This window comes from Delphinapterus leucas, chromosome 5 (genome assembly GCF_059928025.1).
Source record: "Delphinapterus leucas isolate spDelLeu-1000000601 "Yukka" chromosome 5, BTC_Dleu_Yukka2, whole genome shotgun sequence".
In the NCBI taxonomy this organism is placed as follows: Eukaryota; Metazoa; Chordata; class Mammalia; order Artiodactyla; family Monodontidae; genus Delphinapterus; species Delphinapterus leucas.
In genome coordinates, this window is record NC_143133.1 from 64,706,048 (window position 1) to 64,728,662 (window position 22,615).

At 40.8% G+C, this 22,615-nt stretch overlaps 1 protein-coding gene across 3 annotated transcripts in view; it reads right to left on the reverse strand.

Annotated features, from left to right (window-relative positions):
- RBM47 (RNA binding motif protein 47) overlaps positions 1–22,615 on the reverse strand; it is a 160,584-nt gene that overhangs the window by 9,258 nt on the left and 128,711 nt on the right. For 2 of the 3 annotated variants that reach the window (XM_089911833.1, XM_022565550.3), the window contains exons 4-6: positions 20,203–20,376; positions 17,906–17,979; positions 864–2,023 (exon numbers count right to left, since the gene is read on the reverse strand). In XM_089911833.1, coding sequence (XP_089767959.1) covers positions 864–2,023; positions 17,906–17,979; positions 20,203–20,238 — 1,270 coding nt within the window. In that variant the 5' untranslated portion in view covers positions 20,239–20,376. Of the gene's footprint in view, positions 1–863; positions 2,024–17,905; positions 17,980–20,202; positions 20,377–22,615 lie in introns of those variants that run through there. The other variant, XM_022565558.3, reaches the window with a different exon arrangement.

Here is a 22,615-nt window from a genome sequence, read left to right on the forward strand (position 1 = left end):
CACAAAACATGATGAGCTACCAATAGCAACAGTACAGGAGGCGGACCCTAGCTCAAGGCTCCTGGCACTTAGGCGTTTGCGCTGGCTCTAAGCTGCAGGTGGCTACACCTCTGCGCTTCAATGAGCTGGAAGATGCTTCACACCTTCTGTTCCAGCCTAGGTGCACCCTAAAATGTCTGCTTAATGCAAGAGATGAACTTGAAGGGTGAGTTCCTAGGACTGCAACTGCAACTCCAATAAATAAAAATGTTCACAGACTGTAACAAAGTTAGTTGTGGAAGGGGAACTGCTAGTCACCTTTCTCATTTTACGCGTGAGAAAACAAGCCTCGGGAGGTTAGAGGGGCTGACTTAAGTCACAGAAGCAGTTAATCAGAGAACAGGACCCAGAGGCTAAGCATTCTGCTTCCCAGTGTAATGCCTGGTTTCATTACAGGCTAGCCAGTGACTACAAAAAACAAAACAACCCCAACAAAAAACCCAGCGACAACACTGTGCCCCCTAATCCCCAACATTCTAAAGATTTCATTTCACACGTAGTTTTTAACCTAAGAACCCAGAGCCTTGCGGACTAGCCCCACAGTAGGTAGGTCCTGGAAAGGCTGAGCGCAGGAAGAGCTTGCATGCGCCCATGATTCTACCACTCATCCCACACATACTAACGATATGCATTTCTCTCAGTGCTGTAGAAGTGCATGCCTTAAGCGCCAGCAAAGAACAGAACCCAGAACCCATACCCAAACGAGGGTGGGTAAGGGGGTCGCCGTCCACCGGCTCGGTAAATGACAGCCACCACACCCCCGACGCCGCCCGCCTGGCAGACGCGGATCCCTGGGCCTACCCAGGCAAGGAGTCCCCACTAACCTTTCACGAAGTAGTCCCTGTTGGGCCCAATGAGCGCGTTGTAAGGGTAGCCATAGTAGGCCAGCGTGTAGGGGTCGCAGGAGTACACGTAGCTGGGCTGCTGCACCACTGCCGCCTCGGCTGCGCCGCCGCCCTTGGCCGCCTTCTGGTAGCGGGAGTACTGCTCCTTGTCCACGGGCTTGGCCAGCGTCACCTCGAGGCACGAGCCCTCCAGCTCGGTGCCGTTGAGGTTGTTCATGGCGTGCACGGCGTCCTCGCGGCTGGCAAAGTGCACGAAAGCGTAGTCGCGGATCTTCTTGACGCGCTCCACGCAGCCCGGGTTGAACTGGCCGAAGCTCTTCTTGATGGTGTCCTCGGTGGTCTCGATCATGAGGTTCCGCACGTAGAGGATCTTCACGGTCTCCATTACGTCCTCGTCCACGTCGATCTCAGGCTCGGCCCAGTCCACGGCGATCTGGTGGCCCCAAAGCTGGATGCGGCCGGGCATGAGCTTGCGGCGCGCCATGGCGGCGGCGCGGTGGCTCTCGTACTCGACGAAGGCGAAGCCGCGGTTCTTCATCTTGTCGGCCGCGCTGGCGTAGACGATCACGTCGAGCACGCCCTCCGTGACCTTGGCGATCTCCTCCAGGATCTCCTCGCGCTTCTTCATCTTGGGGATGCCGCCGATGAAGAGGCGGCAGTTGTCCACGCTGCAGCACACGCCGAGCAGGCGGCCGGGGCGGATCTCGTAGTTGTTGAGCTCACGCACGGCGCGCTTGGCCTCGTGCTTGTGGCAGTACATGACGAAGGCGTAGCCGCGGTTCTTGCCGTCGAAGTCCATCATGAGGCGCAGCTCGTAGATGCGGCCCACTGCCTCGAACACGGGCACCAGCTCGTCCTCGTACACGTCGCGCGGGATCTTGCCCACGAAGACCTCGCAGCCGCGCTGCGGGTGCGGACCTTCCCAGCCGGGCGGCGGGCCGCCGTACTTGCGCTGCCCGTTTTCCTGCACCATGCTGTAGCCCGTGCGCTCCATCAGCGCCAGAAGCGCCGCCTCGTTGGGCGCGCCCGCCACGCCCTCGGGCACCTTGGCGGAGGACCCAGCGGCCGACTCGCTGCTCATGGCTGCGGTGGAATCCTCTGCGGTCATAATGTCAAAGGCATCCAAGCCCGGCGGAAACCTGGGGGAGGCAGGAGGGAGGGGGTGAGTGTGGAATCTTTAACGAGTTGAGTCAGAACTTGACTTTTTTTTTTTTTTTTCTTTCTTTCTTCTTCAAAGCCATACAAGACTCACGCTTAACTATCAGGTGGTTGAATGAGAAATAAGATGGAGACCGCTCTAGATATGCAGCAGCTCTACAATTGTCTAAATTGGGCAAGGTGTTTTGCAGGAAAAACCAGAAGTGACTCGGGGGAAAAAAATCAGAATGAGCAAGTACTTCCGCTTAGTCAGTAACCCAATAGCTTTGAGGCATAGAGAACCTGCTGTCATTGTTGGGGAAAACTTCACGTTCTTGCAGCAGTTGGCAACATCTTTTGCTTAATTCCTGCACTGTCAAGTCAGACTGACTTCCTTTTAGTTACAGCATTTTACCCCCTTTATTTCGTTGACAGACAAAACCTCTTTGCTTTCTTTTTTAAGACAGCTTTTTTCATTTAGGAATGGAAGGAGGGCAATGTGTTTATATTAAGGAAAACACCGAGGAGGTGTTACTGAAGATACAGAGCTGTGTGTGGAAGCTTTTTACAAGGAAGAAATGGAACACCCACATTACCAAGGACTTGTCCTGGGAACTGTGCTAAGAGCTGGTAAGTCTGATTTTTACGGTGTCGTTCCCTATCAGCAAAATTCTTGGTATGAATCATTCATGGATTTGGAATCAGTGCACAAAGAGCTAGATTAAGTTCAGGCTGGGGGACTTGTGAAGCAGCAACAACCTGTTAAACTACACTATAGTTTTCAGAGAACTGTCACATGCATTATCTTATTTGATCTTCTTAATCTCCTTTCATGGGAAGTGATATTATCATTAGTCCCAAATGTCTATGGGGAAATAGGCTCAGAGAGGTTGAGTAAATTGCTCATTTCACACAGCAAGTATCAGCTCATATCAGGACTTGATTTCAAGGCATATGGCTCCAGATTCCATGTTCTTTCTTTGAAACCAGTGCTGAGCAATAGAACTTTCTGTGACGATGGAAAACCTGTCACTAGCCACTTGTGGCTACTGAATACTGGAGATGCGACTATTGCAGAATTTTTCATTTTACTTTAAAATTAAATAGCTACACCAGTGCAAGTCTAAATCATGCCACCTTCACTCCTATAGCATAGGGCTCATGGAAATGATTTTAAGTTATGCAGTGAGATTATCACTAGGAGCTTCGTATTTTGCGTTTGTAGAGAACAGCTCTGATTAGCTTTTTAAAAAATGAAGTTTAGTTCATTTTTTTGGTCTGTGACAGTATTCAAGTAAATTCTATGGAAATTAAGAAAAATAAGAAAAAAAGTTATTCCTAATTCTCCTACCCAGTGATGGCCACAATTAAACTTTCCCATCTTTCTTTCAATAGTTTCTTTTGGAGGGTGGGAGAGGTGGAGCTGGGCTTCCAATAAATTTACATCCTGCTGCTTTACTTCATTTAAAAAGCATTCTTCCACGCTCTTAAAACTGTAAAAACATACTTTATAATAGCTGAATAAGGTTTCATCATTCAACTAAATTTTTTCCATTTTTTATCATTTAAAAAAATTTACGAGGCCAGACACTATAAAACTCTTAGAGGGAAACATAGGCAGAACACTCTATGACATAAATCACAGCAAGATCCTTTTTGACCCACCTCCTAGAGAAACGGAAATAAAAACAAAAATAAACAAATGGGACCTAATGAAACTTAACAGCTTTTGCACAGCAAAGGAAACTGTAAATAAGACGAACAGACAACCCTCAGAACGGGGGGAAAATATTTGCAAATGAAGCAACTGACAAAGGATTAATCTCCAAAATTTACAAGCAGCTCATGCAGCTCAATATTTAAAAAAACAAACAACCCAATCCAAAAATGGGCAGAAGACCTAAATAGACATTTCTCCAAAGAGGATATACAGATTGCCAACAAACACATGAAAGGATGCTCAACATCACTAATCATTAGAGAAATGCAAATCAAAACTACAATGAGGTATCACCTCACACCGGTCTGAATGACCATCATCAAAAAATCTACAAACAACAAATGCTGGAGAGGGTGTGGAGAAAAGGGAACCCTCTTGCACTGTTGGTGGGAATGTAAATTGATACAGTCACTATGGAGAACAGTATGGACATTCCTTAAAAAACTAAAAATAGAACTACCATATGACCCAGCAATCCCACTCCTGGGCATATACCCAGAGAAAACCATAATTCAAAAAGACACATGCACCCCAATGTTCACTGCAGCACTATTTGCAATAACCAGGACATGGAGACAACCTAAATGTCCATCGACAGGTGAATGGATAAAGAAGATGTAGCACATATATACAATGGAATATTAGTCATAAAAAGAAACGACATTGAGTTATTTGTAGTGAGGTGGATGGACCTAGCAACTGTCATACAGAGTAAAGTAAGTCAGAAAGAGAAAAATAAATACCATATGCCAACACATATATATGGAATCTAAAAAAAAAAGGTTCTGAAGAACCTAGGGGCAGGCAGGAATAAAGACGGAGACGTAGAGAATGGACTTGAGGACATGGCGAGGGGGAAGGGTAAGCTGGGACGAAGTGAGAGAGTGGCATGGACTTATATATACTACCAAACATAAAATAGCTAGCTAGTGGGAAGCATCCGCATAGCACAGGGAGATCAGCTAGGTGCTTTGTGACCACCTAGAGGGGTGGGATAGGGAGGGTGGGAGGGAGACGCAAGAGGGAGGAGATATGGGGATACATGTAAAGCAATTATACTCCAATAAAGATGTTAAAAAAAAATTTACTACTGGGAATTCTACATAAGAATATTAAGGGAAATTTCAAGGATAATTAAGGTAAGTTTGATCATTTAAAGAAAACAAAACAAAACAAAAGAAAATATAGGGACACAACAGAAGATATTTATTTGCCCATTGGCCAACCAATACTTCTTTGGTTCATTTGCTGTAACATCAAGGGGCAGTACAGTTTAGCAGTGGTCCCCAACCTTTTTGGCGACAGGGACCAAGTTCGTGGAAGACAATTTTTCCACGGATGGGGTGGGGGTGGGGGATGGTTCCTGGATGATTCAAGCGCATTACATTTATGGTACACTTTATTTCTATTATTATTACATTGTGATATATAATGAAATAATTATACAACTCACCATAATGCTGATAGGAGGAGGAGCTCAGGTGGTAATGTGAACTATGGGGGGCAGCTGTAAATATAGATGAAGCTTCGCTCGCCCACCCGCCGCTCACCTCCTGCTGTGTGGCCAGGTTCCTAACAGGCCAGGGACCGGTACCTCAGAGGCTGGGGACCCCTGCAGTTTAGTGGGTCAGTGACTGGCCACTGGAGCCAGAATGCGTGGTTGTGTGTGAATCCTAGCTCTAACACTTCCTAGTTGTATGACCTGGAGCAAGGATATTCAGCTACCCCATGCCTCAGTTTCCCTATCTATAAAATGGGAATGATGACAGTAGTATTAACTTTGTTGAGTTTAGAGAAGTGAGTTAATACATACAAAGCACTTTGAACTATGCCTGGAACATTGTAAATGCTCAAGAAATGTCAGTTATTATTCTTCATCCAAACTTCTGGGTAAAACTTCAGACCAATTCTTTCAGTTTTAGAGTAATTTTGACACTTTCTCAGTTCTTTAAAAACATCTGTTTGATACGGCTTCTATTCTTATTTTTAATTTGCTTTGCTCTTCAATTGCTTGAAGGCTGGTTTGGCAACATATCCAGTTATCATGAAGCCTTTTTTCTGGTATAAATTTGAAAATATACATCAGTTCCTGTAGTTTCAAGTTGAAGCAGAAATTTCAATATCAAATTTGAACATGAAGATCTTTCCCTCCTTCCAAAAGGAAGATAAGGATATATTCTTAAGAAGATTATCTGTACAAACACATATGCATTTATAATCTGTGACCTGGGAAGCAAATGCCAGGTACATATATAAACATATATGAGGGAATTCAAGATCTTACATAGTTGTCCTACATAAAACAGTGACTAAAGTCCAAAGGAATAGCCCTTATCGCTCTGCTGAGAGATGTGGAGTTGACTTTTTATTTTCCTAAAATTGTACTTTGAAACTACCATTTAACACACAAAAAAGTTGTATAACAGTCAGGCTAGAGGAGTCATTCCCAATTCCAGCCCCATTAATTTCACCAAAAATTCTACTGCTTTCAGTAACATATCATCTCCTTTAAAATAGTTATAGCTTATTTTCCTATATCTGCGAGCCAAGAAAAGCCTTTTTTTCCTGAGCTTTCATCATCTGGAATAAGTGAATCATGTTACTGGCCCCCTTTCCCTTTTTTCTTTGGCCACTAACAAGTTCAGGATTGACTTTGTCACTTTAGTTTTGTAATTGTATAGGACATCACAACACACTCTCAGGTTCATCTAATCGTGGCTATTGGTTCATTTTTTTTAGTCTTCTATATCCCCAGTGCCATGAATTTAGCTATGTATATTATTCATCTTATTGTTTTCATGTCCTTGGAAGCCATCTCACATAATTTTGGCATTAGGAGAGGAATAAATGCACATATATGTGAATATATATATATATATATATAAAATTTGCATGAGATACAAATTAATGTAGTGTTTAAATGAACTATTTTTTACACTAACTACAAACACTAGCATAAAAACAACTGAGAACCACAATGAGATACCACTTTGCATCCACTAGCGTGCCTATTATAACCAACCAAACATAGAAACTAACAAAAAACCAAAATAAGTGTTGGCAAGAATGTAGAAAAATTGTAACCCTTGTGCATTGCTGGTGGGAATGTAAAATGGTGCAGCTACTATGGAAAACTGTATTGTGGTTCCTCAAAAAGGTAACAATTATCATACGATCCACCAATTCCACTACTGGGTATATAACCAAAAGAATTGAAAACTGGGACTCAAACAGATATTTGTACACCAATGATCATAACAATATTATTCACAGTAGCCAAAAGGTAGAAACAACCCAAAAGTCCATTGACACATGAACGGACAAACAAAATGTGGCATGTATACTCAGTGGAGTACTATTCAGCCTTAAAAAGGAAGGAAATTCTCACAGTGCTGCAGCATGGATGAACCATGAAGACATCCTAAGTGAAATAAGCCAGACACAAAAGGACAAATATTATATGATTCCACTTAGATGAAGTACCTAAACAGTCAAATTCATAGAGATAGAAAGTAGAATGGTGGTTGCCAGGAGCTGGAGGGAGGGAGAATGGGGAATTAGTGTTTATGGAGTTTCAGTGAAGGATGATGAGAAAGTTCTAGAGATGGCTGGTGGTTATGGCTGCACACCAACGTGAATGTACTTAATGCCACTGAACTGGACACTTAAAAACAGGTAAAACGGTTAACTTTGTTATGTATATTTTTAACACACACACACACACACAATAAAAAAAAAAAGAGTGAGAAAGCTCAGAGATGCAAAAAGAATAAAAAGATTCCATAAAATTAGGATTTCATTAGAGGCCATTTAAAAATGGTACATTCAATAAAACCTTATGGGCTACGAACTCCATTCTTCTCATCTTTATAAGATAATATACCACAGTTAAATAAATTACATGGTGTGCTGTTCAATGAGTTTTCAAGGCCAAAGGCATAGATATGTGAAAGATATATGGTTTATTTAATGCCTTATAAAAGGGGAACTATACGGCGTTAGCCGTATGATCCTTCTGTCAGAGATGAAACAGAAAACTTAAGACAATTAGACACGCTTTAGACCAGGGCTTGGTAAACTGTGCCATGGGCCAAATATAGCCTGCCATTTGTTTTTGTAAATAAAATTTTATTGGAACACAGCCATACTTGTTTTTTTTTTTTTTGAAGATGGTTGCTTTTGCAGTACAGTGGTGGGGTTGACTAGTTCAGACAGAGATTGCATGGCCCATAAAGGCTAAAATGTTTACTCTCGGGCTTCCCTGGTGGTGCAGTGGTTGAGAGTCCACCCGCCGATGCAGGGGAAACGGGTTCGTGCCCCGGTCCGGGAGGATCCCACATGCCGCGGAGCGGCTGGGCCCGCGAGCCGTGGCCGCTGAGCCTGCGCGTCCGGAGCCTGTGCTCCGCAGTGGGAGAGGCCACAACAGTGACAGGCCTGCGTACCGCAAAAAAAAAAAAAAAAAAGTTTACTCTCTGGCCAGGTACAGTAAAAGTTTGCCAACCTCTGCTCTAGGAGATGTGCAGAGAACATCAATGAGACTAAGTAACAGAGATTCCTATTGCTAAGTATTACAGTCACTTTTCCCTCTGTTTCCTATGCTGAGCAGTGACTTAATTTCAGGACAAAGTTTTAAGTTCTAACATATTTTAAAGAGTCTTCTTGAGCTGCCTTCCCACCCTCATTCTAAGCTGTTTTCCATTTAACTACATGGTCAAATTTGTGAGGCCTAGAAGAAGAGACATCTGGTAAAGATTGTTGGCTCAGCTCCTAACACTTCTATGTGAACAATTTCTTAAGATTTTAAAAGTGACACAAACACAGAAGAGTTTGTGTTTATTTATTCATTCATTCTGCAAATATTTACTGAGCACCTACTATGTGCCAGATACCTGTGGACCTCATCCTCACGGAGCTTACCTTGAACCCACAGTGTGGCTTAGAGTCTGTACCACAGCTGCGCTAAGTTAACTCTCACCATTGGGCTGAAATGATCCATGCAAAGCTCTGAGTGCTGAACCTAGCACCAAGTGCTCAAGAAATGTAGGCATAAGAAATCTGAACTTAGAAAAAGATATATGAACTTGAGGTAAGACTCTTACCCCTATGTAGGATTCTTGTGTTTATAGGGAAATAAGCAAGAGGTATTACCCCAGCCAACTTTAAACCAGTCAGAATGAGAAGCCTAGCTTGTGAGTTCTGGTGTAGACTGGCATATCAGAGCCTCCCAGATTCTGTTCACTGCAGGTAAGCTGTCTGGCAGTGTGATTCTCCATTGGTGATGTGGCTCAGGCGTCCAAGTGTAAGCCTGTTTCTCACCTAACCCTTGGCTACAGCAGTTTGCAAGAGGCTCTTCAGAAAGAACCTGAAGAGACTTGCTGCATTGGATGCAAATGGTGCAGTCGTTCACAAGGATGCCAGATCCCCTGAGGCAGGACCCTCCCAACACAGAGCCGAGCTCACACACACTAAAAACGCATTAGTGTTCATTGAAGGCTGCTTGCATTAAACAAACGTGGCAATATATTCAAAACAAATCATTTATTCACAGTTTGGCATGTAAAACAGAGGAGAATATTCTTTCAAATCAAGCTATTGTTATTCTGAACTATTAGCTAGAATTTTTGTTGTCTTTATTTTAGGTTGAGTTTGAGCTTGTTGGGGTAACGTAACATTTTGGGGTTAACTCAGACTTAACCTAGAAATCATCAAGGATTTGAATTCCCTTAGTACCAGTTTAGAGTACATTTCAGTAAGATTTTAACTTTGAAGTGGACTTTTTTTTTTTTTTTTTTGGCTGCACTGCGGGGCCTGCGGGATCTTAGTTCCCCTACCAGGGATTGAACCCGGGCCCCCAGCAGTGGAAGCGTGGAGTCTTAACCACTGGACCGCCAGGGAATTCCCTGAAGTGGGACATTTTAGAGGGCAAGGGATAACACTGTAAACACTGTACTGGGAAATATTTCCAGTGTTTACCAACCAGTCTTAGGATCAAAAATGAGCATGAGTTTACTCTAGAATTATGCAAACTACCAGTGAGCTTTGGTTCACAGGTGTGTGTGTGTGTGTGTGTGTGTGTGTGTGTGTGTGTGTTTAATATGCAATTTGGAATTGGAATTCTTGGAAGAGTTTTATTTGCTGACCAACGGACACACTGCAATTTGAAGTTAATATTCAGTGGTGAGCAGTGTCTTCCAGCACTAGATGGAATTTAATCCAGTAGAAGGTTTTAGAATGTATTTATCCAAGAGGTGATTCTATCTCTGTTTGCAGTTAGAGTTCTATTCTTAATGTCCCCTTATTTATACCATAAAATGTTTGTCTTTACTAACAGTCACTTCTTAGGCATGACCTCATATACACAATGTGTAGATATAATAAAACATATGCCATTCTGGTTAAGAGCAAAGACTTTGGAGTTGAAGAAATAGGAGTTCAGATCATGAATGTGCCACTTACTTGCCATGTCACATGAGGCTTCATGTCTACATCTCTAAGATAGTGCTCATAATAGCACCCATTTCAGAGTACTGGTTCCAAGGTCAAATGACATTTAGTGCCACACATCAGGGAGAACAGAATCAAAGACCAGCTTCTGCAAAAAGTTTCCAAGATCTGGCTTCACGCTGAGCGGTTATCTTACTGCTCCTGTGTCAAGTTACCACCACCCATTAGAGTAAACAGCAGAGAGCACACTCCCACCACCAAGCCGGCCTCTGGCATGGGGACATTTCTGTTACCTCAGAGTCTGAACGTGTAAAAGAAGTCCTGCTCAAACTGGAGGCAGAACACTTGGAATTTACCTGGGATCCCACACAGTAAGCTGAAGACTGAAGCCCGGTCTCTCTCTCTCTTTTTTTTTTCCTATCTCAGCCGGCAACCTTGTGCTATTTGAAGGCACGATCCTTGGGAGACACAAAAATCCTCCCATGACTCTCTTTTATTTAGGGAAAATTCTGGAAGGATAAAGAGGCACTAGAATAATGACATTCTGGGCCATTCCTTCTGTCGGGTCCTGGCTAATCTGAGAAGAGTTAATTGTATTGTTGCTTAAGTTGTACTGATGCTTGTACAGATTTTGTTACGGCAAGGCGCATCATTCAGTGAATGACTGATAAACAGATGAAAGCCAAGAGGCTCACTTTTCCCAGGCATTTCTATCAGCACATCCCTGAAAATAAGGCATTTGGCTGTGGGTTCCCAAGGACGCTGGCTGTGTACCAGGAGAGGGGTAGCACCACCCACTCCAGAGAGGTGGCGTGGGGGAATTATCTACGGGGCTTTGGCAGCACATAAATACCCATTAAGAATCGGCTATCCGGTTCCCTTTAAATAAGCATTACACACGTATACTTTTTCTCAACAGATTAATGGGATAACGCTGAAAACAATGAAACCTGCAAATATGGCCACATCTGTCTACTGGATTTTCTCAAACTCTGAACAAGCAGTAGGAGGGACTTCTAGTTTCACCCCTTATCTTGGCTCTTTTGACCTACACCTTTGAGGGATCTGGCTCAGAACAGAAAGGATGACTGCCAGACAGATACCAGAGAGGAGAAGGAGAGCAGCGATGGCTTGTATCATAATAGTAGCTTGAATTTATAGTATAGTGTTTGGCAACTCATAAAATTCTTTCACGTACATAATCTAATATCCTAAAATCCCAGAATTTGAGCTGCAAAGGAACCTTGGGTATCATTTAATCCAAAGTTTCTGAACTTCATTCCCTACTGCCATTTTGGGTGTGATAATTCTTTGCTTTGGGGGGCTGTCCTGTGCACTGTAGGATGTTTCATAGCATCTCTGCCCTCTACCCTCTACATGCCCACACCCCCTCCATGCGTGACAACCAAAAATGTCTCCTGGGGGGCAGAATTGCTCCCTGTTGAGAATTACTGATCGAGTCTATCTTGGAGTTTTAAACAGATTATACACTTACACATGGGAGGTACTAATTAAATAGTAGCACCTCCACACCCAGCATGGCCTTGGTGTCTTGATCTGGCTCTTCCTGTCAAGGCTGTCAAGACTGAGAACTGCGCAACATTTTTCAAAGGTCCAAGGTAGTGTTTTTTTGATACAAAACTACTCATTTAATTTGGTGGAAAACCTATCAATTTTATTTTTCAACGCAAAGAACTACCACCATAAAGCTCTATCACACTGATTCTGTCACCAAACTGATTTGTCATCCAGCAAACTGACAGGCCTGGGTCACACAAATACCACTTTTGCAATCTGTCTAAGGATCTGCCAAGCTATAGAAATGCCTCATTAAATTCAGACCCCTCTGCTTCGTGGACATGTGAAAACCGCTGACAATCTGGTTTTTAAGACCTAGACCTTTCTCTGGTGTCACTGCTCGTTTCTAATTATGTAGAAAGCTTCACTGAAGATTCAGAGTTGTGGGCTTCCCTGGTGGCGCAGTGGTTGAGAGTCCGCCTGCTGATGCAGGGGACGCGGGTTTGTGCCCCGGTCCGGGAAGATCCCACATGCTGCGGAATGGCTGGGCCCGTGAGCCATGGCCGCTGAGCCTGTGCGTCTGGAGCCTGTGCTCCGCCAACGGGAGAGGCCATAACAGTGAGAGTCCCGCGTACCAAAAAAAAAAAAAGATTCAGAGTTGTGGGCTGCCATGGTGGCGCAGTGGTTAAGAATCCACCTGCCAATGCAGGGGACACGGGTTCGAGCCCTGGTCCGGGAGGATCCCACATGCCGTGGAGCAACTAAGCCCGTGTGCCACAACTACTGAGCCCACGTGCCACAACTACTGGAGCCCTCGTGCCTAGAGCCCGTGTTCCGCAATAAGAGAAGACACTGCAATGAGGAACCCGCGCACCACAACGAAGAGCAGCCCCCGCTCGCTGCAACTAGAGAAAGCCCACGCACAGCAACGAAGACCCAACACGGCCAAAAATAAATAAATAAATAAATAAATAAAAGATTCAGAGTTGTTTCTTTTAAAGACACACTATGAACAATCACTGTAAATGTGCTCCTGGAACACAGTCAATTTACTGATACTAAAATCAACCTCTGTACCCCTTAGGCAGAAGGCAATGAACTGATGAAATAGATGATCAAACAATATTTGTGTATGTGTTCATTCACTCACTCATTCATTCAATCAAACACTTGCTGATTGAAGTGACTGAACACTTGCTGTATGCCAGGCCATGCTAGGTGCTTGGTGATACAGTGGTGACTACTGCACAGTCCTTGGGGTTTCTAGTCTAGCAAGGGTGGACAAAGAAGGAGGGAGAGGAGGGAGAGCAGAGCAAACATCCTGAGCAAAGATGGGCAGCCACTTAAGATTATTTAACCCTAGGAGGACACATATGTTCTTTCAATTAACATTTTATTGAGTGCCGAAGGTATGACAGTGCCTTCGTAAAGTATACAAGCAACAATGAACCATGGGTCAAAACAGAACCCAAGGTATAAGGTGGACAAGGACTGAAAATCTGCGCATCTGGTTTAATTACATTTAGAGACAGATGGAAATTCTGCAAGGTGAAGCTCCCCTTATCCTCCTACACTTAAAGTTACATTATCATATATCACATTACTGCGAACATAATACCCGATGATGTCGTAGTGGAATGAATTAATTAAAATCATGAAAATCAAAATAAATTTTATTGAGCATCTTTGTAAGCCAAACACTCTGCTGACTGCCATCATTTAGCACAGTGAGATGATTTCAGGCATGTCTAGCATTTCTGGAAATGTGGCTGGAGAGTGTATTTTACTTACATGCTACGAAGAGGGTGGCATAAAAGACAATAGATGACTGAAGTGCAATCCTCCCTGGAGGGAAGGAGATGGGCCACAAATAATCAAAGAATTTCCGTAACGTATGGTTTAAAAACTCTTGAGTTCATGAGAGCTACGATTTTTGAGCAATTATTATGTGCATAAGTCACCTTAAGGAAGTTCTTTGATTTTTTGTGACATCCCTATGAGATGAAGTTTAAAATGCAGGCTCTAGAGCAGGGGATCAGCAAACTACAGCCAGAGGGCCAAATTCAACCCTGTGGCTGTTCTTATCAAGTTTTGCTGGAATGTAGCCGTGTCCACTTGTTTACATATTGTTTACGGCTGCTTTCATGCTACAGTGGCAGAGCTGAACTGCTACAGCAGAAACTAGTGTGCTCCACGAAACCTAAAATATTTACTGTCTGGCGCTTTAGAGCAGAAGACCTGGTCTAGGGTCAGATTTCCTGGGTTTGAGCCCTAGTTCTTTAACTATGGAGCTGTATGACATTGGTTAAGTTACTTAAAGTCTTCGTTCCTCACCACCCTCATCTGCAAAATGAAACTGGTGGTAATAATAATCACTATCTCAGGGCGTCACTGTGAGGAATAAATTACACAATATATACCAAGTGCTTAGAACAAAACCAAGTATATACTAAGGGTTTGATAAATGTTGGCTACTACTGCCTCCTTTTTAAAGATCAGGAGCTTGAGGCTCAGAGCAATCAAATAACTTACCCAAGACCACTCAGAATTGAAATTTAGCTGATGACAAAGTCCAAGCTCTTTCTACCGTGGTACTCTGCCTTTGCTATTTTCTTAGTAATAGGAGAGTTAGGGATAGCCAGTGTTAACAGAATAAAAACAATATCAAGGAGAGATGGACATTGGTTAACAGCGTTGAAGGGAAACTCAAGCACAGATCCACAGTAAAATTGTTGGAAAACCATTCCTTTCTACCAAATGCCTCACTGCACCTCCCACCCTCCCCACTCCTCTTCAGAGAGTTCTACAAACCGTTCCATAGCCTATTTCTGGCCCTTTATAAAGTAGTTAATAGGTTCAAATGATAATTTTTAGACTTAAAAAAAGCTATTGAATTAAATTCTTAAATGGAAATGTTTAGGGACTAGAGTTCACATAATCCAAATGTTTTAAGTGAGAATATGGGACTACGATGTGGCAGTGGGATGGGCTTACCCAACCCAGGCTCTGGAGTCAGACTGCCTGGCTTATACCCTGGCTCTACCGCTTGAGAAACAAGTGTCATCACACCAGTGACTTTAATCTTTGTGAGCCTCAGTTTCACCATCTATAAAATGGGAATAATATACCTCACACTGTTGTGAAGATTAAATGATAATACATATAAAGCACTTAGAAAAGTGCTTGGCTATATTAAATGCTCAAATTGACTACATTTTATATTTTCATATCCTATATAATTCTTAAATTATTATTATTTCAGTTGGGCAAAACAGCAGATGTTTTTCAAGGATGTTCTCTTGGGAGAGAACTATATAGCCACAGCTTAGAATCACGAATTTTCTGCTTGACAATTTAATTTTAAAAGCTAAAGAATCTGAGGGAATTTACTCCCAGATTTTTGTGGATAAACTGGAAGGGAACTTCTATAGCTATTATGTTCTATATTTATGTAGCAAAATGCTTTAAGACATTGTAAATGTGAAATGTTATAATGATGCATTTTTAAAGCTAATGATTATGCAAAAAGCAAACACTATGTTCTTTTTGATATCTGTTCAATTGTGTATTATATTATTTTTATTACTACTTAGTATACCTATACTAATGCTTTGTGTCTACCCATTGAATGTAGTAGTAAATGTTGTTTATTAACTATGATATATTCAAATTACCACTGCAAGTTTAAGAAAGTTACCTGGGAATAATATTCACAGAAAAACTTTATGTGCCAGCATTGGAATATATGAACTGGTAGTTTGATGAATGGCTATTTTTATTATAAAAATATTCTTTAATTTGGAAAGGGATTTATAATAGAGTTCCTTTAGATAGGAAGTCCCCTATGTCATCTAGAATATGATTCAAGTTATTACAAAATTGATCTCTCTCTCTATATATATATATCTTTCCTGTATATACCTTCCCTATACTGATATATACCTACAAACTATGCCAAAGTATCAGTCCCATTTTCTTGATGGAGAAACTGGATGATCATGTGCTTAAGCTCAAGATCACAATTACACAGTGATAAAACTGGAATTATAATTTAATATAGGAACCTTATCTTTGGGATGATAGTCTCTAGTTTAACTTCTGTTTGACAATAGAGTCCATTTATATTCAAGACAAAATCTGGGCAGTCCAAATAGAGTAGAGATCCAGATATTTATAGCTTTTTAAAAATTCTAAAATTTGTGTGTAAAGAATATTTCTCATTTGCTTAGTTTCTTGAATTTATGCCAAAATAGATTTAGAAAGTGAACTTTCCCAAACATAAGCTTACACAGTCTTTATGATGATGTGTAAATGCTCTTCCTTTCCTCCAATTTCAAACTATATTTGCAAGTGGTAGTTATATAGTAATAATATGGTCTATTTAATTACTATGCCATATTATACACGAGTACATGCTCTATGGGGTATGTTCTTATATCACCTTCTGGTGGTATGTCAAATAGTAGTCTATAAGAATATCATAGGTCTCTTTGTAAGAAAAATGACAAATTGCCTGTTCTGAAACAAAGACTCTGAAATGGAGTGACACAGTCAAACATTAGCTTCAGTTTCAGGTGTGACCTTCTGATTTTGTTTGGTTAACATTAGTCATTTCAGTTCTATGAAAAAATATCTGCTACCACAGAAAAAAACCAGATCCTGTTTAATGTTGATGTCCTTGTATTTCATTGCCAAGTATCCCAAGGCAATAGTTACAGTGAAATAGCATTTGGCCAGAAATACTCTCAATACTGAATAAGCCATGGGTTACTTTCTTCTACAAATGTTTAAGTTGAATGCGGGTTATTTCTGAAATTAAAAATATTTTTAAATACCACAACAATACGACTATAATAGGCTCTTTGTGAGAAAAAAAATATAAAAGAAAGTAAACTTCATAGTGGGAGGCAAAGACGATATGCATGAAAGTGCAACTTTAAACTAACCCCCAAATTATATTTTTTTATTCATTAAATGTTTAAATATTACTCTCCCTTTACTACCTTTGGTCTTCCTCTGGTGATATTTGGTTTATTATTATTATTATTTTGCATACAGTGAGAAACGAAAATGATAGTTTAAAAAACAGCTCCTTCTAGCAAAAGTATGGCTAAAGTTAAACCCTAATACTCAGTAGCTTAATTCTTATTATAAAAACTTGGACTCTATTAGAAATGGGGCCATCGGAGAGCGGTCCCTTTATAACAGAAAAAGTCAAATTCACTTTCTATTATGAAGTGATTTTAGACATTTTAGGCTATTTCCACTTTCTTCTACACTGTTTGAAATGTATTAGAAAACTTAAAAGAATATGGTTTATCTCATTAGGTATAATTGAAGCTTTTCAAAGGCAGGGACCTTTATTTTGGTATCCCCAGTGCCTAGCACTGAATGAAAAAATATTTCAATAAAGGAAAAAATTAATGAAAGAACCAGTGAATGAGCACTGCCTTCTATAAGAAACATGGTAGGATAAAGCTACAAAAAGAATTTTAATATTATGTATAACTACCAGTAAATTACTCTGGATATGTTTTTCTATTTATACTTATCTATTTATTTAACTTTTGTGGTTTACCTGCATTTGGAACTGTGTACAAATAGCCATGCCAAGTACTGTCCAGGGTCTGTCGACATAATCAGAAGGAGCACACTGAAGAATGGATAGGTCAGCTTTGGTACAGGAGCTGGCATTTCTAATACACAGTTCAGGCATCGGCAGTGTCAAGGGGAAAAGCCCCGCCAACCACTGATTGATGGACTATATCGAAGGCTCCCTAGACACTTCTTGGTAAAGCAGGCACTGGTCAGGCAGCTGGAGAACTTCCATGACTTTTTTTTTGCCTGAGCCGATATGCTTAGTTTCTACTGTATTGTCTCAGGGATTTGGTAGAGATTTTCTGCCGCCACAAGGAAATAGGCACAAAGACAGTGCCTGACCATGAAGGCAGTTTCCATATGCTCTCTTATGTGCAGGTGTTTTGAAAGGCTGGGTGGTACACTGCTTCAGCTCACACAATGGGATAGGGTCCTTTTCTCTCTGGTATTTCTCTGCTCCCGAGCAGTTCTCTACCATGCAGTAGTGGGTCTTAATGACGTGGAAGAGAAATCACAAACTAATCTGATACTGAATAGAATATAGAAGTTCACAAATGTCTATGTAGGAAATCTCCAAGTTTCTTGATCCAGTAGTGTCACTTACCTATCTGTCTTGCCACACAGGCAAGCAACCTCTTGTTCAGCGGGGAAAAAGGTGGGGAAGCAGCACTGGGACCTCTGGTTTTAGGGGAGAAAAAAATCACTATTGCCGTCTTTCTTCCTTATTCATATTTCTTCATAATTTCTTTTTCTTAATTATTTTTTTCTCTTTCTCATCTTAAATTCTCATTTAATATCCCTGGTTTTCAAATGTAAATACCTGGTTGCTAAGTACCCCAGAGTAACTTACAGGAATAGAGCGATGCTACTGAGTAGTAGCTGTTTGCTTTAATCCTTGTTTAAATAACACACACACACACACACACCCCACACTTTTTACCGGGTATTCACCACTTGAACAAAATGTAGTAATATATGGTTTTAAACTAGGGAAAGGAAGAGAGTTTCTCAATTACAAATTATTTAAATACTAAATTGCTAATTTTTTCAAGGTAGAATTTGCAGAGTTTTTTTTGTTTTGTTTTGTTTTGTTTTGTTTTGGTGGGGCGGGCATAGGGAAGTTGCTCTATTCTTAGGAAAGATATTTATTAAAAGAAGGAGAAGAAAAGAGGGTGGAGGGGAAGGAGAACCAGTTTTCCCAGTCTCTATAATTTAACTAGGCAGTTAAAGTTAACTGGAAATTTACATAAAAGTTACATAGAATATAAGAGTTATACAGAAAGCAGAACTATATTAGTTAAAGAAACTCATGAAATATAGACTGAAATTTAAGAATGGAAATGAACAGAAAATATATCTCCAGAGTTTTCCTGAACCTAGGGCATTTAGAATAAAATGGTCAAGTGTCAGGAAGCTTATGATTTTTCAGGTATAATAAACTCCTGGGACTATTGCTGGAGATGTAATTGCTGTTCACGTCTCACGCAGTCTGTACTTTCCTTGTGTGCACTTGGAGTTAATATTTCAATTGAAAACCTAGCATACCAGCAAAAACGCCCCTGATTTAAGCTAGTCATTTATTCTCAGTCTCACAGGGAAATACTGGATATTCTTTGAGTTAATAAAGTATGAAATGATTTTAATGCTTCAAGGGAAATATAGTACACCAGTCTTGCAAACTGTTTTTAGAAAGTGTGGCTTAGCTTATCCCACCTGACATCAGAAAACTTAATAGGCTTAGTTATTTCCTTTTTCTCTAAGTCGCCTTTTATGGTAAAGAGAAGATGAGGACCCAGAGCAGCAAACAGTTTATGTCTGTAAACCAGCCCCCATGAAAAACAAGAGGGGACAGACTGGGTCACAGTGTGTTTCTCATAGGTCCTGAAGTCAGAGTCTTAGTAGATAAACAGTAATTTATTTGAGATTTGGATGCCCAACTGCCAATACTGGGTTCTAACGTTGAGAATCTAATTCATGTGCAGAATCCTGCAACTATGAGTTATGTGAGTGGGGCGATGTTATCTCCAAGCCTGTCAGAGCAGCGAGTGCAGGGCAGACCTTTGGTCCTGGTGATACTGGATGAGGCAGCTTACACCGCCTGGTAGTTTCTTCTCAAGATTCTGCAAGTGAAGGCTAAGCAGACCTTCACATTTTACACTGTAAGCACATTTAGGTTCTGTTCACTGTAAAACAGAACTAGGATAACTGTTTTGGAAATACAGTTTGCCCACATAACTGTGGCTAATCTAGTTTGGTTTCTCTAAAGCAGCACCAAGAGAAATTTATTTCTGTACGAACATAAATAAATAAAAATTTGCTGTAGCCCAAAATTCACAGTCACAGTGCATGGAGTGACCTCTCTCTTTCCCTCTGCTGGCAAGTATATGTACATATAACACACACACACACACACACACACACACACACGAACACAACACATACACACACACTCCCTTTTTTCTTCTCAGCCTAAAATGCTATCTACTTCTGCTGTTCTTTTTTTTTTTTTAACATCTTTATTGGCATATAATTGCTTGACAATGGTGTGTTAGTTTCTGCTTTATAACAAAGTGGATCAGCTACACATATACATATATCCCCATAACTCCTCCCTCTTGCGTCTCCCTCCCACCCTCCCTATCCCACCCCTCACACCAGTCAGAACAGCCATCATCAAAAAATCTACAAACAATAAATGCTGGAGAGGGTGTGGAGAAGAGGGAACCCTCCTGCACTGTTGGTGGGAATGTAAATTGATACAGCCACTATGGAGAACAGTAAGGAGGTTCCTTAAAAAACTAAAAATAGAACTACCATATGACCCAGCAATCCCACTATTGGGCATATACCCTGAGAAAACCATAATTCAAAAAGAGTCATGTACCACAGTGTTCACCGCACCTCTGCTGTTCTTTTATTGGGGATTTCATCAAGCATGTTTGCATCAAAATGCTTGCTGATCCTGGCCACGGCTCTCACTGCTATATCCTAGTTATAAGAGCTGAGCCTGCTGGGCTGTTAAGTCCCCAATTGCTTCAGCTTTCTCTCATCTGTCTGTTGGGAAACCACCAAAGCCTACACGAGAAAGAAAAGTGAGTAAGGATGAGCATACATGTGAATATGTGTGCCAGTTGCTTAACTGACACACATCTTCACTGAGACATGATGGGATTGAAAAGTACCTCTTTAAAAGGAAGCCTGGCCCTTACCATACACCATATACAAAAATTGACTCACAATGGATCAAAGACCTAAATGTAAGAGCTAAAACTATAAAACGCTTAGAAGAAAATACAGAGGAAAAACTTCATGACATTGGATTTGGCATTGATTTCTATGACACCAAAAGCACAGGCAACAAAAGAAAAAAAGAGATAAATTGGGCTACATCAAAACGAAAACTTTTGTGAATCAAAGAACACTGTAAGCAGAATGAAAAGGCAACCCATGGAACAGGAGAAAATAATTTCTCAAAATATTAAGGAATTAATATGCAGAGTATACAAAGAACTCCTACAGTTCAACAATAAAAAAGCAAGCCAACCAATTTAAAAATTGGCGAAGGGCTAAACAGGCAGTTCTCCAAAGATGATACACAAATAGCTAATAAGCATAAGATGCTCAACATCACTAATCATTAGGAAGATGCAAATCAAAACCACAATAATATACCACCTCATACCTGTTGGGATGTCTATGATTTAAAACAAAACAGAAATAATTGTTGGCAGGAATGTGGAGAAATCGGAACCTTTGTGCATCGTTGGTGGGAATACAAAATGGTGCAGCTGCTGTGGAAAACAGTATGGTAGATCCTCAAAAACTTAAACACAGAATTCTCACATGAGCCCCCTGTTCCACTACTGCGTTTATACTCACAAGAATTGAAAACAGGGATTCAAACAGATATTAGTACCACCCATGATCACAGCAGTATTATTCACATAGCCCAAAGGTGGAAATAACCCATATGTTCATCAATGCGTGAATGGATAAACAAAATGTAGTATATATACAAAACAGAAAACTATTCAGCCTTATAAAGGCAGGAAATCCTGGCACATGCTACAACATGGATGAACCATGAAAATATTATGCTAAGTGAAACATGCCAGACCCAAAAGGACAAATATTGTATAATTCCTCTTATATGAGATACCTGGAATAGTCAAATTTATAGAGACAGAAAATAGAGTGGTGGTTGCCAGGAGCTGGGGGGAGGGAGGAATGGAGAGTTATTGTTTAATGGGTACAAAGTTTCAGTACAGGAAGATGAGAAAGTTCTAGAGATGGATGGTGGTGATATTTGCACAACAATGGGAATGTATTTAATGTCTCTGAACTGTACACCTAAAAATGGTTAAAATGGTAAATTTTATGTTATGCATATTTTACCACAAAAAAGAAAAAAAAAGAGTCATGGAAAACCAGCAGAGTTAATATATGGAATGAAAGGGAGGAAGGAATGCAGATTTTTAAGAGAAAGTGGGAAAATGATTAGACAAATGATGTTCTAGGTTTTGCAGCTTTTTTCTTCATATTTACGATTCAAATTGCAAAGAGAGGCAAATGATCAATATATTGGCTTTTCAACTGTGACTTTTCAAGTGTGTGAAATCTAGTCAAAACGTGTCCTTGTTCCAAGATTAAGATTAGAGCTAGTCTGAGGTGTTATTACAATTCCTTCATGCTTTTAGATTTTGGAAGTTGTTCCAACATATACGTAACTTTTTTTTCTGAGTACAAAACAAACCGGTATTACAAAGTGGCACAAAATCTGAGTAGAAAGGAATCCAGCAAATATTTATGAAGTATCTACTGTGTGTTAAAATGCAAGGGACAGTCTACTTCAAAGAGAGAGCAATGGCCAGTGGCAGACTTTCTTGCCAAAGTTTGGCCCAGTCTCCCTGACATTGCTCAGTGTATCTCAGTAGTTGAGTCAGACAATTTTAACAGTTCTGATAGATGTTAAGTGGTAATGGCGAAGGATAGCTAAATATTCATAAGCTTATTTACTCCTTAAACCTGTTTGGTGTGTTCCAAAGTTTGAAAATCTGATTAAAATTCATGAACAGTACCAGTACTAGGACAGTGTATGGGTGGTGAGAATGATGATTAGACAGAACTCATCTGTAGAAATGACCACTTTAAAATCCTAGTCTTGACTCTCCAAATTTCTGTGAAGCCCACTGACATTCCTTTGCTTTGGGGGTCCTCGGCCTTTGCTATTTTATCTATTACTTATGAATTATAGATGTTAGAGCTAAAAGAAACCTTAGAGGCCATCTTGAAGGATTTTCCTATTACTTTACTT